The sequence below is a fragment of the Geosmithia morbida genome (assembly GCF_012550715.1).
Source record: "Geosmithia morbida isolate 1262 chromosome Unknown scaffold_4, whole genome shotgun sequence".
In the NCBI taxonomy this organism is placed as follows: Eukaryota; Fungi; Ascomycota; class Sordariomycetes; order Hypocreales; family Bionectriaceae; genus Geosmithia; species Geosmithia morbida.
The window spans coordinates 147,544-162,670 of record NW_023336191.1 but is presented as its reverse complement, the minus strand read 5'-3'; the positions used below and the strand labels follow the sequence as shown (position 1 = coordinate 162,670).

Genomic DNA, 15,127 nt, shown 5'->3' with positions numbered 1-15,127 from the left:
CCATATGTGCCATGAACCGGTCCGCTCCGGGCCGGCCGGCCGTTGCCAGCCGGACTGACCGGGAGGAACGCGCTACAAGCAGCACCATCCAATGGCATCGGAGCGACGACGCTGGGGTTCGTGGACCCAACCTCTCGCACAGTTCGCTGTCGCATTTAAGACACTGCGCATCTTCCTCACCGCTACAGCAGCTTGTTCTACGGAAAGGAAGCGCCTGTTTCCAACCATGTCCTCTTCCAGTGGGAGTCCGTTCCCTTCGGACAAGGCCACGGAGCCGTACTGGCGCTCGACTACCCTACCCATCGACACATGCCGCAGCACCCCCGACCTTCCTCCTTGTGCCGATATTGTCATCATAGGTGCCGGCTATTGCGGCGCCTCCATCGCACACCACCTGCTCGCGGAGATTGCGCGCCAGGGCATCGCGGACCCCTCAATTGTGATCCTGGAGGCGCGTCAGGCGTGCTCGGGTGCCACGGGGCGCAACGGTGCGTATCACGCCTTGTGCGTTCACGTTGAGCCCTCCGATGATTAATATTGTAACCTTCAAGGCGGCCATCTCAAGCCGGACCCGTACCTGCGTGCGGCACAGGTGCTTGGCACGCATGGCAAGAGCGTTGCCGAGCATGTGGCCGTCTTTGAGGCACGGCAGGTCCAAGAGCTCAAGGAACTGGTGGAGGAGTGCGGCATTGACTGCGACTTCGAGGAGACCATGGTGACCGATGTTTGCCTGGGTGACGAGATCAGCGACAAGATGGCACAGGCGCTGGAGCGAACAGTTGCCGCCGGCGTATCAACCGCCCTAGCCGCCCAACACGATGCTGGCCCTGAAGCTGAGCGGGTAAGGGACTTCCGGAGGAGCAGTGCCGGGAACATGGAGGCCTCCCTGTCCGAGCACATAGCGGATATGCTGACTACTCACACACCAAGATTTCTGGCGTGCGCGGCGCCAAATCGTGCCTGAAGTACAAAGCCGCACGGCTGTGGCCATACCGCCTGGTCTGCCACATGCTGGAGGCCTGCGTCTCCCGCGGCGTCAACCTGCAGACGATGACACCGGTCACATCCGTGTCAACCTGCGACGACGGCGTTAGATCGATAGTCGCAACGCCGCGGGGCTCCATCACGACCTCGATCGTGATCCACGCTACAAACGGCTATAGCTCAGCACTCCTGCCCGAGCTACGGGACAAGGTCGTGCCGGTTCGCGGCATCTGCGCACGGCTCACGGGCCCTGCACCGCACCCACCCATCGCGGACAGCCACATGCTGCGTATCAATGATTCCGAGTACGACTACCTGCTGCCGCGACCGGACGGCAGCATAATCGTGGGTGGCGGACGGCGCGACTACTTCCACGATCTCGCCAGCTGGTTCAACGTGTCTGATGACGGGTCACTCATCGAAGAGGCGTGCCACTACTTCGATGGCTATATGCAGCGCCATTTCATCGGCTGGGAAGATGCGGATATCCGTACGGACCAGATATGGACCGGCATCATGGGCTATTCTAGCGATGGCTTCCCCTACATCGGCGCCGTGCCCGCCCGCCCCGGTACCTACGTCTGCGCTGGGTTTACGGGTCACGGAATGCCCCAGATATTCAATTCCGCCAAGTACATCTCTCTGCTGGTCCTCAACGGCACAGTTGACGCGCAGCATACCGTGCCCCTCCCCTACCAGATCAACCCGGAGCGGTGGGACAGCACTCGGGAACACTCGTCACTGACTCTGTGGCGGTCCGTCATGGTATCGCGCGGCAGCAGAGATTGAATCAAGGCAACGTGGTAAATTAGCGGCATACGTGCAGCCTACATAGTAATCCGATCCATTTGGTTCAGAGGCAGCAGTGGTCTGGGACCAATCCCAGGCTGTTAGCAAGGCTCCCACCGGAGTTCCCGCTGTCGCCGTAAACCGTGTCAAACAGAGCCGAAACCTGGTCTAGATGCGGGAAGGTCTGCCCGAAGAAGGGCTCATCGTCGTCGTCGGTGGCAGGATGGAAATGCTGATGGTTCCTAGCGGTATGATCTGGGGAGCCGTCTGCCGGAATGGTGCGGTTATGGCGGCACCAATTCATAAATCCCTCGTACCCGCCCTCGACCACGGCCGCATCGGCCGTGGCCGGCTTTCCATCGGCGAGATGCGTCGTAGTTGGCGACTGGAAGGTGTTGATATGCTCTAGGGCGGCCTCGAGTGTCTCGATGAGCTGGACCTCGGATCGCGCAGAGTCACCGGCGTATGCCATGGCTCTGATGGCATTGAGCCCGCGCCGCAGCGCGCCGTGCTTTGCGTTTGTGCGCTCTCGGATGCTGTACGCCAGCAACACCAGAAGTGACGCCCGGCACGCACTATACTCGATGTAAGCAGACCTCGTGAGCCCGATAGGCCCTGTACGCATCGCTTCGCATATATCTAGCGCCTCCTCGGCTGCCACTACACAATCTCGGATGAGAAGTGACCACGGCCGTTCCTCCCCTCCCCCTTCCTCCAGTCTGCTAGAGGGCGGCGTCGGCGTCGTCTTCTCCGTCAGTATAAAGGGTCGACCCACAAACATTTCCAGAAGGCAGTGCTCAAGCTGTGCGTGAAGCATTACCCGCGACGGTTCCGCGGTGGTTTCTGACCTGCCGCCCCTTCGAGATCTCCACCATCGGGTGCAGTCACCCTTGGTCTTCTTGAGGTGGTCAAGCACCCCTGCTGTGTCGGGTAGCTGGCAATTCCGCAGAAGCAGCCTGGGAGCCGTTAGGAGAGGACGGTATGGAGGCCGAAGGTGAGGCCATAGACTCACAGATCGTGCTGAAAGCTCTCGAGGTATGCTGTTCGTTCTATGGCGTCTACAAGATACGCCACGTTTGCCGACCCGCTAAGAGATGAGAACGCGGGGCTCTCTATAGGAAGGTTGGCGTCGAAGTCGGACCGTGAGATGGCGGGCGGGCGCCCATGGAACATGCCTATCTTCCTTTGGGTCTGTTAAGAATCGGTGTCGTAGCACGGCCATTTCCATACGTGCTATCTCGGATCGCTCCCGGGGACTCACCTCTCGAGGCAGTATACCGTCCACCATAGACGACACCGTGCCTCTTCTTTCAGCGCATCTAGAACCTGCGTCACGGGTTTTCGGTGCATCCCATTCTGGATGGCCAGCTTTATGGCAAGATTCAGGTAGACGTACCCCAGCCCGGACGCATCGATGGGCAGGCAGTACAGCCCGAGAAGGAGACAGGCCTGCACAGAGATTAGAGAGCCCGAGTGGATCATCTCGGCGAGATGGCGAGTGACCTGAATGTACAGGGTCGATCCAAACTCGAGCTCCCAGCTCATCTTGTCGGGCCGGTCGACGACTGGCCCTTCCTCTGCCCGGCCGGGCGATTCTAGGTGGGCATACTGCGCCCCGACGGCCAAGACCATGATGACGGTGCAGGCGGGCACGGCATGTCTGGAGCAGCGTCGAGAGGGATCGCTATACAGGCCTTTGAGTGTAGCCATGACCCACTTCTGATCTAGGAAGAAGTAAAAGCCGGTCGCGTGAGCAAAGAAGACGTGCACCAGGAAGTTGGCGACGGGCTGTGGCGGGAGCTCGTGAAGGAGGTCCGTTATGGGCGTAGCGCCCGGCAGCGGCTCGGCCACACGGATGAACTCGGGAACTGTCTCCTCCCTGTCGAGCCGCTGTCGGGCCTGTCAGTACGTGCAATTGAGAAGATGCGCCGGCGGGGGCAGTGTGTGAGGCAGTACGTACTGGGACTTGGGAGGTGGCCATGATGGTATCAAGATTTCGTTTGACCCGCATGCTAAAGTTCCAATGAGAGAGCTCCCCCGAATAATCTGACGATCTGCCAGTCAGCACAGCTTTCATACATGTGCAGAAGCAGCACAGACAGAGACTCACGGGCCACAACATCGTCCATGACATCAATCGTGCAGACCTCATCCAGCGGGCTCTCCACGAGAGGTGAGGCCTCTTTCTCCGCCCCCGCGGCGGGCTGCTCCTCCTCCTCCTGGATACAGGCCGTACCGAGATGGCATGCGGGAACCGTCAGGCCCTCTGCGACTTGCCTAAGACTCTCCGTATCTAATGAAAGGGACGGTAGATGTTGCTTGAGGACCGCCTCCATATACCGTGAGCGCTCCAGCAGGGTGCCCACTCGTTCGATCTGTGAGGCTTTTGCCCTATCTGACGGGGGTATCGTAGCGCTGTACTCGCAGTGCCGATTCAGATCTCGACAGCGTCGGCAGGGTATGCCTTCCTCACATTTCTCCTTCAGACGGCGACATTCGATGCAGGCGCGTACGGCACGTTGACGCTCCTGCGGCCTCGTGGCGCTGCGTCGCTTGCTGACCCCTGCACCGGTGTTGAGCATTGTTCCCTTCTCTTCCACGTGCTGGAATCTGATATTCTAATGGAAAGATTCGAAGAAGAAGCGTGGTGCATGGATAGATGGCATTGAGCAGAGACAAGATGCGAGTAAGGTAGGGGAGATAGATAGTCGCCAATCGTCCTCTGGTATTGGTGTTTACCTATAGCGCGATTACATGCATTCAGATATGCACATGCAATTACATATGCGGAGAATAATTCCGGGATGACTGACTTGCGGTTAAGTACGGCTCATGATAAGGAAAGGTTCCTCCGTCCTGCATATGCCGTCCTATCTCGGAATCCCACCTTGGAAGAGATTAGATTAGAGAGTCATCTTCCCCGTCCCGGCACAGCCAGTCATGATACGGTCGGAAACACCAGAACGGTGAATGACGAGAATAAAATGAAAACTTCGTCGTATCCAAGTCTATGCTTTGGGATCGATGACACTCTGGTGGGAGACAGAAGCAGCGTACATGTAGACAAAATCTCTCCCCGGAACAGCGTCAACATCGTCTCATCCTGTCAGGTTCTTCTGAGAGATTTTAATGATCCCGTCGGCCAGCTCCAACAGAGAGTCGGCCATGACCTCCATCTCAGCGTTTTGAAACACATCCAGGCATGGCTCCTTCTCCAGCGCGGAACACCACGCCCCCCTGAAGCCAACCTTGGTCGCTGCAGACACATCCCACATGTGCGCTGCAGCGAACCACTTGGCACCGTCCCTCCCCAGGCGTGCCCACACATGCTCATATGCCGCCAGAGCTGGCTTAGCGACGCCTACCGAGTCAGAGCTGATGATGTTCGCGACCGGCAGGCTCACTGACGCACGATCGAAATAGCCCCTGACGCGCTGGATGTCGCCTGTGGTGAAGCACCAGACCGTGAAACCGTTATCGCGAAGTTTCTGGAAGGAGGCGTCGCAGTCCGAGCGCAGCTTCAGGCTAGAGTAGCCCTGGATGCAGGCCTCACGCTCATCGTCGGTGGCCACGGCCCGCGGGTTGGCGACGCCCGCCATCCAGAGTGAGCGGTAGAACAGCCCTCGCATGACGTCCTTGTACGCCAGGTAACTGCCCGCCACTGACAAGAAGGTGAATTCAAGCTCGGCTGCCGTCTGCCACGTGAAGCCAAAGTGCTTAGCCGTCATTCCGTGCTGTCGTAGCTTGCCACCCATGACATTCTCTATCGTTTCGTAGTAAGCGTCAAAGGAGACACACGTGCCCACGACGTCGAACACGACGTGATTCGCCTGTTCTGCCATGGAATTGAATGGTGATGATAAGGAAGGGGGGTAGCAGGGTTAGGGTACGTGTGGTGTACATGTAGGGACAGAAATAGTTCGGCTGTCACTTTGCAATTGCGCTCTCCTGGTGCGGGGGCTGCAGAAATAAATCAAGGCTGGCAATGGTATCGTCGATAGCAATACGGATTTTTCTGCTTCCATGCTGAGCGGAGCAATCCGTAACTCTGTGATGGCCTCGAGGCCATAAGATACATGCATGCACCACCAGGCTGTACCGGCCCGGCTTCAATGACTACGTGTGTTGATACTTGTCATGTAATAACACAAACATGTACACATGTATGTATCTGAAGGCCCCGCCCCGGGCGTGCGCATTCCACCGGTCCGGACCGGACCGACCAGGGGGTTCAACCTGTGCCAGCCTCTTATTCCGTGCATATTTATCGACTACGTTATCTGAGTATACACGCCAAGCGGGCACTTGTAACTTTCAATTTCGCGGTACGAAACTCGGCATACATTCTATCTAGTTTTTCGCGGTCTCTCCCCCCCCACCTGTGTGCTCCCTCGTCTTCGTGCGGTTTTCCGTCTCTCGACAATGGTTCTTCCTGGAGCCAACCCCGGCAGATCCTACTGGATCGAGGCCGCAAGTTCGCCCCTACACGACCATCGATCAACCGAGGAGCTCCCGCAGACGACAGATGTAGCCATCATCGGCGGAGGCTACACGGGTGCGGCCACCGCCTATTGGCTGGACAAGAATACCCAGGGCCATGCAAAGCAGCCGTCGATGCTTCTCTTGGAAGCTCGCGGCATCTGTTCAGGCGCCACGGGTCGGAACGGTGAGCTTCCTTCCTCTAGGCTTACGGCCGACGATGCATTCGAGTCGCTGACAGAGCAGGCGCCTTGCAGGTGGCCAGCTACGACCTCATGCGTACTCGCGGTATCCGATCTGGGCAGCGCGCTTTGGCGCGCAGACTGCCATGGAACTGATCCGGCATGAGATGGAACACCTCGCGGCCTTCAGGGAGCTGGCCGAGGAGGAGGGTATTACGGAGGAGATATGTCTCCAGTTTGGCGAAACCTTTGATGCAGCCATGACCGAGGAGGCTTGGACACGACTGAAGGGGGCTCTTGATGCCATGCGAAGGGACCACGGCGACGAGAACGACATCGTCCAAGCCTGCAAGGTCATCTCAGATGCTGCCGAGGCCCAGGACTTTTCGCAGATGAAGGGCGCTCTGGCCGCCGTGGTGCATCCTGCTGGTCAACTGTGAGAGACCCAACTGCGCTCAATACATGCATCGTCACCATCGATTTGTGGGCATCAATGGCTGACGCTGGGGAAACAGGTGGCCATACAAGTTCGTCCATGCAATTCTACGCATCGTCATGGCACGCGGAAACCTCAACGTACAGGCATACACACCTGTAGATCAAGTCTCGGAGCGGGACGCGGACGGATGGATACGCATATCAACCCTGCGAGGGCATGTGCGCGCCAAGACTGTCGTGCATGCGACCAACGCCTGGGCATCGCACGTCCTTCCCGAGTACAGAAAGCTGATCCTGCCCGTAAGAGGAACGCTTGCCGCTATCAAGGCCCCCCCGGGCTTCATCAAGCACACGGGTGCACAGCACTGGGATGCCGTCGTCAACAACTACCACCTTCAGCTTCCGGCCCCATACAACGTCATCCTTCTTGGCGGAGCGCGGCAGTTTCTGGTACACCGACCTTCGGAATGCGTCTTCAGAGGCGATGACGACAGGCAGATGCCAGGAGTTGCAGAGTTCCTCCGAACCTGGCCATCTTCAGACGTCGTGGGATGGCCCATCTCCGAGGCGCACACCGAGCTTGCAGACGAGGCCGACTGCTGGACAGGAAGTTGGTGCGCCTTTACCTTGAGAGATGATGTCGAAGAGACTAACCAGAGTGGCACCGAATAGTTGAGACCGACACTGCGGATGGTTTCCCTTTTGTCGGCGCGGCTCCTGGACACCCCGGCCATTGGGTGGCTGCTGGCTTCGCAGGACATGGTAACCACCACCAATACGACAATGTTTCGGGAAAGACACCAATACTGACGTTGAATCTTATCGCCAGGAATGCCGCGAATACTGCTCTCCGCTGCTCATGTTTCAACTTTGGTGCTGAATGATCTGGGCATGGATTACAGTAAGCCGAAGGGTGCCGCTCAGTTGCCATTGCCCGGGCCCTTCCTCGCCACACCAGAGCGAATTGATCGGCTCCAAAGTACGGATGTAGATGGCATGAAAGATAGCTATGTGGCCAAATGCAAGGCAAGCAGCACCAAGCCGTTTTGCAACGACGAGAGGAGCAAGGGATCGTCATCGACGTCGACTTCATAAGAGCTCCGCGTCAGGGATCCATCAGCAGCCTCATATGCCTACCGGCGTCGGGCTATCATGTACATTCCCACGCACTTGGAGGAGTAGGACTGCACTCACTTCCCCTACGTAATCCATAGTCTGTCGCTCTTTCTTTTCCCTTCATCTACCTCGAGGACGAAGGATTCTTTAGCTAGTCACTCTATGAACATATTCAATCTTATGCCTCGTTCTTCCGTGATGTCGTGGTGACCTCCGCCATTATTTGTTCTTTTGCTTTTCCGCTCGCACGAGGCACGATATGGACACAGCCAGCCTGCGTCAGCATAGTAAAACCACTCTTCTAATGTTACTTTCAACTACAGAAACTATGTTAGCACAGTACTCAATAGCGGTGTCCTGCCACTATGCTCTTGGTCCCCCTCGTGAGACAAAGCAGATGCAGAAGGATGTATTGCTCATTGTCGGTCCTCCAACATCGCCTTGTGGGGAGACGGCAGACCCTACTCAAATTTGAATTCCATTGTATTGTCAAAAACCAGAAACACCAGCATCTATGGGCTCAATTTCCAATACATCCTGGGTTTGAGAAAATAGCCCCTCCCCCCTCGTATATTGAACGAGGCACCTTGGCGTTTGGAAGGTATACTTACACGTAATGGGCAATTTGCCGCTTCCCACATACCCCCCAAAGGGTGCCTTATCCATTCCCAGAGAGACGGATCGATGTCGGCCACAAAAAGAAAACATGAAGCAGGGATAGTCTGAAACAGCAGGTTGGTGTAAGCGCTGGTTCATGACGCCAGGTAATTAATGCTTCTTCGTGTCCACTCCTTGTGGATCTCCAATCTCTTGATCCCCTATTACATGACCTTTGGGGTCGATGCCCTCGGTCTCCAGCATGCCAGGAACCGGCGGCATAATGTGAATCAGCCACCACAAGAATGGTAGACTAGCAACAAACAGGCCACAGTTGACGTAGAGAGTCGTCGTTCCGCCGATGCTGGACGAGGAGTTGATGCCGTAGGACACTGCCTGGCCTGCCGTCTCAAAGGCGCGAAATAGTCCTCCCATGCGCGCCGTGTTCCCCACGTCCAGTGAGAAGTTACCGAGGATCCAATAGAGTGAGAGCTGTGTCCAATAGCCCACCACAAAGATGATGAGATAAGGTATATACGCACGAGCCCACGAGCCCGAGCTTCTGCAATCGGAGTCAGGACCCTGCCGCATCTAAGTGGGATACGGGAATGGAGGCACTCACGTTACGTAGTCGAGTGCGGGTTGAGATGCCACACGGTGATTCTCGATGCCAATCCAGATGAAGGCTGCAGCGGCGGGGATCACCCAGAGGAGTATACAGAGCTGCGCATGGCGCTTCCTCGACGTCCAGTTGCCGTCCAGGATCTTACCGTAAGCGAGTACCGACGGTATAGTAAGAGCGGCTATTGATAGGCTGGTTAGTCTATAAATGCGGCAATCGGGGGGTGGCAGAAGAGCGAGGGTGCCACCACACGTACGGACGATAAGAGACGACAGGGCGCGGGCGCGCACAGAGAAGTGGAGGCTGAGATATGTTCCCATGGTTCCACCATAGAAGAAACTATAGAAGCTGGGCACGATGATACCCAGAACCTACGAGCAGGTCCACGTCAGTATGCGGGTCGTTCAACGCCCAGGACTGAGGTCTCAATGTTACCGACCTGCTTCTTCTGCATGGCCTTCCACAGTATTCGAAACTCCTGTTTCCAAGAGAGCCTATCGGGTACGAGAATCTTACTTCCGTCGCTTCGTGCGACCTTGCGGGTGGGCGAGAGTAGCAGGGCGCAGATGACGCCCATGCATTCAAACGAGATGAATATCACGTAGGTTGACCACGCCACACCTGGTCCGAAGTGTTAGCTGACTGCGCACGTAGATCTGTCTCCGGACATGTGAGATTAGAAACATACCTCCAGCAGAAGATGCCCCGCGGTTCTTGGAGAAATTGATGGCTCCTCCAATCAAGCTTCCGCTGCTACGCATCGCCGACCAGATACCTGCAGTGACACCTTGTCAGCTAAATTATCTCGTAGTGCAGATATCATCGCCAGTTATCGTTACCAAGGTAACTGTACGTAACAGTCAGCGTTCCGAGAACCAATTTGAGGAATGATTGATACCTCCTTGGGGGAGGGATCGTAGGGAACATGTTGAACATACAGGCCTCGCTGCTCAGGCTGAGGGTAGGATAGCATGGCAGTCGTCTCGGCGACATAGAGGAAACCCGAGGCGGCTCCGTCGATGAGATTTCCGAATAAGAGATACCAGTCGACCCCATAGCGGGAATTGACGTACAAAGAGGAGCCACGCAGTGGCATGGCCATGGCCGCGATGAAGCAAGACCATTTGATTCCGATCTTATTAATAAGTGGCCCGCCGGCAATGGTGACCAGAAAGCTCATGCCGTAGGACAGTGAACTCGAAATATTAGCCAGCCACGGTTTGGAGAGTCCGCCGCCGCCCATGTTGGACAACTACAACTCGATGGCATTAGATATTTGGTGACTAGGTTAGGTCCGATCCGGGGAATATGGGAGTCGTCAATGACAACTTACCGCATCTGACATGGCAGGGCCAACAAATGAGAGGCTGAAAGGGAAGAAGTTAGCCCGACAAGATACATCAACTTGGGCGTTGCTGCTCTGAGCGTTTGCATCAATACTCACGCCCCAAACAATATCATCTGGAACAGGACGCTCCGATAGAAGCCAGACGCCCATGGCGAGCAGCCCCTATTCACCGTGCTGCCGGAAAGATCATTCGACATGATGATACGCGTTGTTTCCTTGGGTTGCGAGAGCTTACAGGACATTCAGACATCACTGAGCGCTTCACTTGAAGTGGCAATACAAGAAAACATATTTATCTTGGTTCCATCTACATGGACATATCTAATCCTTGTCCGGCTATATGTAGCGGCCGGAGCGTCTCCCACCGGTCCGGCCGCGTGGGGGGGGGGGGGGGGGGGGGGGGGGGGGGGTTCTCTTATAGGTGTATACGTATGCATGTATAGATTGGCCCCGGTCCACTGGCGATAACAGAGATATACGTGCGGCTGCCTAGGCAGTACGAGCTCGATGTTATCAAGAAACTACCAACCTGCCTAGATTCAACACGGGGAACCGGTAATCGGAAATCGGCTATGATGGACGAGGATAAAGGTCACCTTATATTTGCGCCAACTTTAGATACATGTAGACGCATGATCCAGGAGTCTATTTTCGGATAATCCAACCTTGCATTTCGAGCATCATCCTCAAGGTCAGCAACCTCGCTAGGTGATAGACTATATGTAGTTGGGTCGGTAACGACTAGCAAATACCTGCTGCTGTACGCTTTTCTCTTCTTCTTTTTCTTCTCTTGATTTTTCTTCTATTTTACTCTACATATGTTTCGTAGTTTAAAAGTTAGACATGCCAACTTGCTTGTCATCGAGCAGGAGTAGTATCGCGCCTCACATCACGGGGGAAAAGAGTGGCCACGGATTAGACAGCGCAAGGTCTGATAGCAAAGTGTCATGACCAAGCTTCTATGGACGTTCTCGTCTGCCAAGACGGGTACATCCCTGTATAATAAAGCAGCTTTATGATGATAGTGAGTGTAGGCATGCAGGAGCCTCACGCTTCTGCCGCCACAAATAGTCCCTGATCACCCACTGGAATCTGACACCGGACCTCGCCGATATCGTCAGATTTCACAGCTGTTGTTAGCTAGGGTGGCATCGCAGCTGTCAAAAGTATCCTCATTTGGGAGCCATCAAGGCCTCTGTGCCAGCCAGCGTATCGATACCTGTTATTCTCCTCTGCTCCTCGACTAGAAGGTGCGACTGATTGGGGGGTTCTTCTTCTTTAACGGGCACAAGGAGTGCAGTAGATATTCAGTTCACTGTTGCGGAGAGAAGCCTCGCAAGTAGTCTCCTTCGATGTGAGGTTCTTGCCATCATTTTGATCAACCGATCCGTTCATAGTAGAGTCAAACGTCAGTTGACCCAACATAACTACTTTCCATGACTAGAATTGAAGATCGTTACGGTACTGAGGTTTAGCAAGAAAAATTAAAGGACGAATTAGAGATCGATCTTATCGTCTCTTTTCAGGCAGACGACGCCGAAATGGCCCTTATTCTCATCCCTAGGCGGGTTGAGGGGGAGGTGGAGGCCGAGCCTCTCTGTCCGGGTCGGCGTGGGTGATGAGTTTGTCATAATACGACCTGGGCTACGGGAAGAGAGCACACGGCAACAAATGCCGGTTGATATCGAAATACTACATCATCCAAGCAGAATCCTCGAAGAGGTGAGCACATATTAAGGGGGGGGGGCGTACGGCTAATCTCTCGTATTCGTACAAGGCTGCAATGCCAATTCTCGATGCACAACACTGCGATTTGATGGCCCCTTTATTTTGTTCAATCACAAAATCTTCAGCAGGCGAGTCTTTCATGAGAATGCTACCCCGCTGCAAGAGTAACGGTAGCGATTCGGTGTAAATGTCATATTTCTTTGAGTCTCATTGAGTTTTTCCTCGTGGAAAGTTCGATACAGTTCCAATACGAGCGATGATACCAGGTTGCTGTGAAAGCACGCCTTCTTCAACCGCAGACACAGAGATTCAATTGCGTAATAGGCTGTTTTGGGAGCGTTGCAACGTATGATGAGACTATAAATCAGATGGAGAAAACAGATGATGGAGACTGACTTCACAACCCTCTTCTTCTCCTCTACCCCTCACGTTGACGCATTTTGAATATCCTCACTCTCACGCTCTCTCGATCCCCCTCCTCCCCAACGTACATCTCCATCACCGGTATCATGTCAACTACAACTACAGCTACATCAACCGTGACCTGGGTCACCCCTGCTGCGAAGCCACCTCCGGGGCAGCCTGACATCGCCTACGCTCCAGACTATGATAACTGGCAGGCCCGTGTGGCCAGGCGGCTGGCTGACGGGAATCTCCCCACCAGTGTCCCCGAGGGATTCCCGGATAAGCTGGAGGGAGACCTGGTCTGGGAGGGTTCGACACTGGCAGAGACGTACAACTGGACGTACTCGCTCAACTCCGAGCAGCTAGCCGAGATCGACGGAGCTGTGGCTCACTTCAAGTGTCCGTATCTGCTGTTTCATCTCTTCCTCTCCTCTCAGTACGATGGTTGATGGGTCTTTGGGTTGCTGGTGGCTGACTCTAGACTCTGAGCGGATCGGAAAAACAACAGCTCTTGGACTTTCGCTTGGTCATATCAGTGCAGAGACGTTCCCACTCCCCAAACTCCACCCGGAGCTTCGTCGCCTGTCGGGCGAGCTGCACCACGGCCACGGCTTCTTCGTCATCCGTGGCGTCGACGTCGACGCCCACACAAGGGAGGAGAACATCATCATCTATGCTGGCATCTCCTCGCACATTGCCGCCCAGCGAGGTCGTCAGGACCACAAGTACGACGGGAGACCTGCCGACGTGGTCCTCGCTCACATAAGGGACCTCAGCCACTCTGACTCCAACAAGGTCATCGGCAGCCCCGCCTACACGACTGACAAGCAGGTTTTCCACACCGATGCGGGCGACATCGTCTCGCTGTTTGCCCTCGGCACGGCCAAGGAGGGGGGCGCCAGTAAGCTCGCCAGTACATGGAGGGTGTATAATGAGATTGCGCGCACGAGACCTGACCTGATCCATACCCTGTCCGGAACATGGGACTTGGAAGTGTACGTTGAATCCTTTGTTCCTCTCGCCGACAGGGCATGCACTCTCTACCGAGTACATGCACGGATAGAGCCTAGGTGGTAGCACTGACATCAAAACCTGGGACTCTTTGTAGCTTTGACAAGACCGACGGCAAACCGTGGATTGAGAGGCCCCTCCTGAACCTCCTGCCGGCCACCAACGAGAACCCCCAGAGGGTGACCCTGCAGTATGCTCGACGCTCCCTCGTGGGATTCGGTGCACTCCCACGCGGTACCAACGTGCCTCCCATCACTGAGGCACAGGCCGAGGCTCTCGATACGCTCCACTTCACCGGAGAGAAGTATTGCGTCAACACCAAGTTCCAGAAGGGCGACATCCAGTATATCAATAACCTGGCCATCTTTCACGCCCGAGATGGTTTTGTTGACCAAGGCGAGAATCAGTGAGTCGATATCACGCATGTGAAGCATATATACCAGAGCTGACAGTATATGCGCCCCCCCCCCTCAGGAGACATCTGCTTCGCCTATGGCTGCGCGACCCTGAGAATGCTTGGCCCACTCCCCAGGTTCTCCAGGAGAGGTGGGACACCCTCTACAAGGGTGTTGAACCGGAAAATCAGGTCTTTCCCCTCGAGCCATTCATCCGCAGTGCATCGAACAAGAATCGGTAAAGAGTCCCACTGTGACAGGTGTCCCGTTTGGCGCCGTGCATAATGGTCGTGCCCATTGAGTCTCGTCGAGTGCTACTGGTCATAGTGGACGATAGCCTAGCTCGGGATGCAGAAGGTGGACTGTGTACTGGAGTGAGAAAGATTATGTTGAAACGTACATATATATGATCGGGTCAATAACATTCGCGTCAGTCGCAAATAACAAAATTTTGCTATTGTACCTTTCTTCCATCCTTGTTCCTTCGTGTCTGCTTCATGAGGTCGGTGACGCCCTCATTGTCCCGTGAGCTTAGGAACAAACGTTTTCATATTTCAGCCCCCTGAAACCTCATGCCTTTGTCGGGCCATGGGGACAGGCGCTAGCAAACCTCATTGTTTGCGGTGCGACGCGGCAAGCATCTTAACGACACACAAACATGACAAAAGTAGTCCCAACATGCTTGTTGAGGGAATTAGTCATGACAGGGTCATGATGGACTAAGAAGGACGTCGAAATATCGACCGTTTTCAACTTTTTAGTCAAATATACTCACTCAGTGATGTGTTTTTTTCGTAATGAGCGTGCCGCATGTCGGTATCGATGCCACTTGGAGCATTGTGGAGTATCATAAGGTGTACGAGTACTAGTCACAGATTCACGACTTGGCGCTGAAGAACTCGACGAACTCTTACTCATCATCTAAACCTCGATTCGAGGCACGTGACTTCTAAGCCCTGGCCTCACATATCGAGAAGCGAGGTGGGTGGGGGTCAATCATAACGAGCGCCGGCCAATCAGGAAATTTTCTGCA

General features: G+C 55.1%; 7 protein-coding genes across 7 annotated transcripts; 4 read left to right on the top strand and 3 right to left on the bottom strand.

Moving 5' to 3' along the window:
- Nucleotides 1-226: 226 nt before the first annotated feature.
- GMORB2_5543 (Glycine/D-amino acid oxidase (deaminating)) lies at nt 227-1,773 on the top strand (the record flags this gene model as incomplete). Its single annotated transcript, XM_035467513.1, has 3 exons — nt 227-488; nt 552-841; nt 931-1,773. The coding sequence occupies 3 exons, from the start codon at nt 227-229 to the stop codon at nt 1,771-1,773; spliced, it is 1,395 nt and encodes a 464-aa protein (XP_035322479.1).
- Nucleotides 1,774-1,837: 64 nt separating this feature from the next.
- Nucleotides 1,838-4,355, bottom strand: GMORB2_5542 (fungal specific transcription factor; the record flags this gene model as incomplete). The annotated part of the gene is made up of 5 exons (XM_035467512.1): nt 1,838-2,729; nt 2,786-2,956; nt 3,035-3,663; nt 3,734-3,819; nt 3,884-4,355. The coding sequence occupies 5 exons, from the start codon at nt 4,353-4,355 to the stop codon at nt 1,838-1,840; spliced, it is 2,250 nt and encodes a 749-aa protein (XP_035322478.1).
- Nucleotides 4,356-4,871: 516 nt separating this feature from the next.
- On the bottom strand, nt 4,872-5,615 carry GMORB2_5541 (2-haloacid dehalogenase; the record flags this gene model as incomplete). The annotated part of the gene is made up of 1 exon (XM_035467511.1): nt 4,872-5,615. The coding sequence occupies one exon, from the start codon at nt 5,613-5,615 to the stop codon at nt 4,872-4,874; it is 744 nt and encodes a 247-aa protein (XP_035322477.1).
- A 580-nt stretch (nt 5,616-6,195) lies between these two features.
- Nucleotides 6,196-7,544, top strand: GMORB2_5540 (FAD dependent oxidoreductase; the record flags this gene model as incomplete). Its single annotated transcript, XM_035467510.1, has 3 exons — nt 6,196-6,439; nt 6,510-6,870; nt 6,950-7,544. The coding sequence occupies 3 exons, from the start codon at nt 6,196-6,198 to the stop codon at nt 7,542-7,544; spliced, it is 1,200 nt and encodes a 399-aa protein (XP_035322476.1).
- Nucleotides 7,545-7,703: 159 nt separating this feature from the next.
- Nucleotides 7,704-7,967, top strand: GMORB2_5539 (FAD dependent oxidoreductase; the record flags this gene model as incomplete). Its single annotated transcript, XM_035467509.1, has 1 exon — nt 7,704-7,967. One exon carries the CDS (start codon nt 7,704-7,706, stop codon nt 7,965-7,967), a length of 264 nt encoding a protein of 87 aa, XP_035322475.1.
- A 789-nt stretch (nt 7,968-8,756) lies between these two features.
- GMORB2_5538 (Major Facilitator Superfamily) lies at nt 8,757-10,450 on the bottom strand (the record flags this gene model as incomplete). Its single annotated transcript, XM_035467508.1, has 5 exons — nt 8,757-9,147; nt 9,208-9,578; nt 9,647-9,828; nt 9,896-9,957; nt 10,146-10,450. 5 exons carry the CDS (start codon nt 10,448-10,450, stop codon nt 8,757-8,759), a joined length of 1,311 nt encoding a protein of 436 aa, XP_035322474.1.
- A 2,342-nt stretch (nt 10,451-12,792) lies between these two features.
- GMORB2_5537 (Taurine catabolism dioxygenase TauD, TfdA family) lies at nt 12,793-14,336 on the top strand (the record flags this gene model as incomplete). The annotated part of the gene is made up of 4 exons (XM_035467507.1): nt 12,793-13,087; nt 13,197-13,683; nt 13,797-14,105; nt 14,174-14,336. 4 exons carry the CDS (start codon nt 12,793-12,795, stop codon nt 14,334-14,336), a joined length of 1,254 nt encoding a protein of 417 aa, XP_035322473.1.
- Between the last annotated feature and the right edge of the window lie 791 nt (nt 14,337-15,127).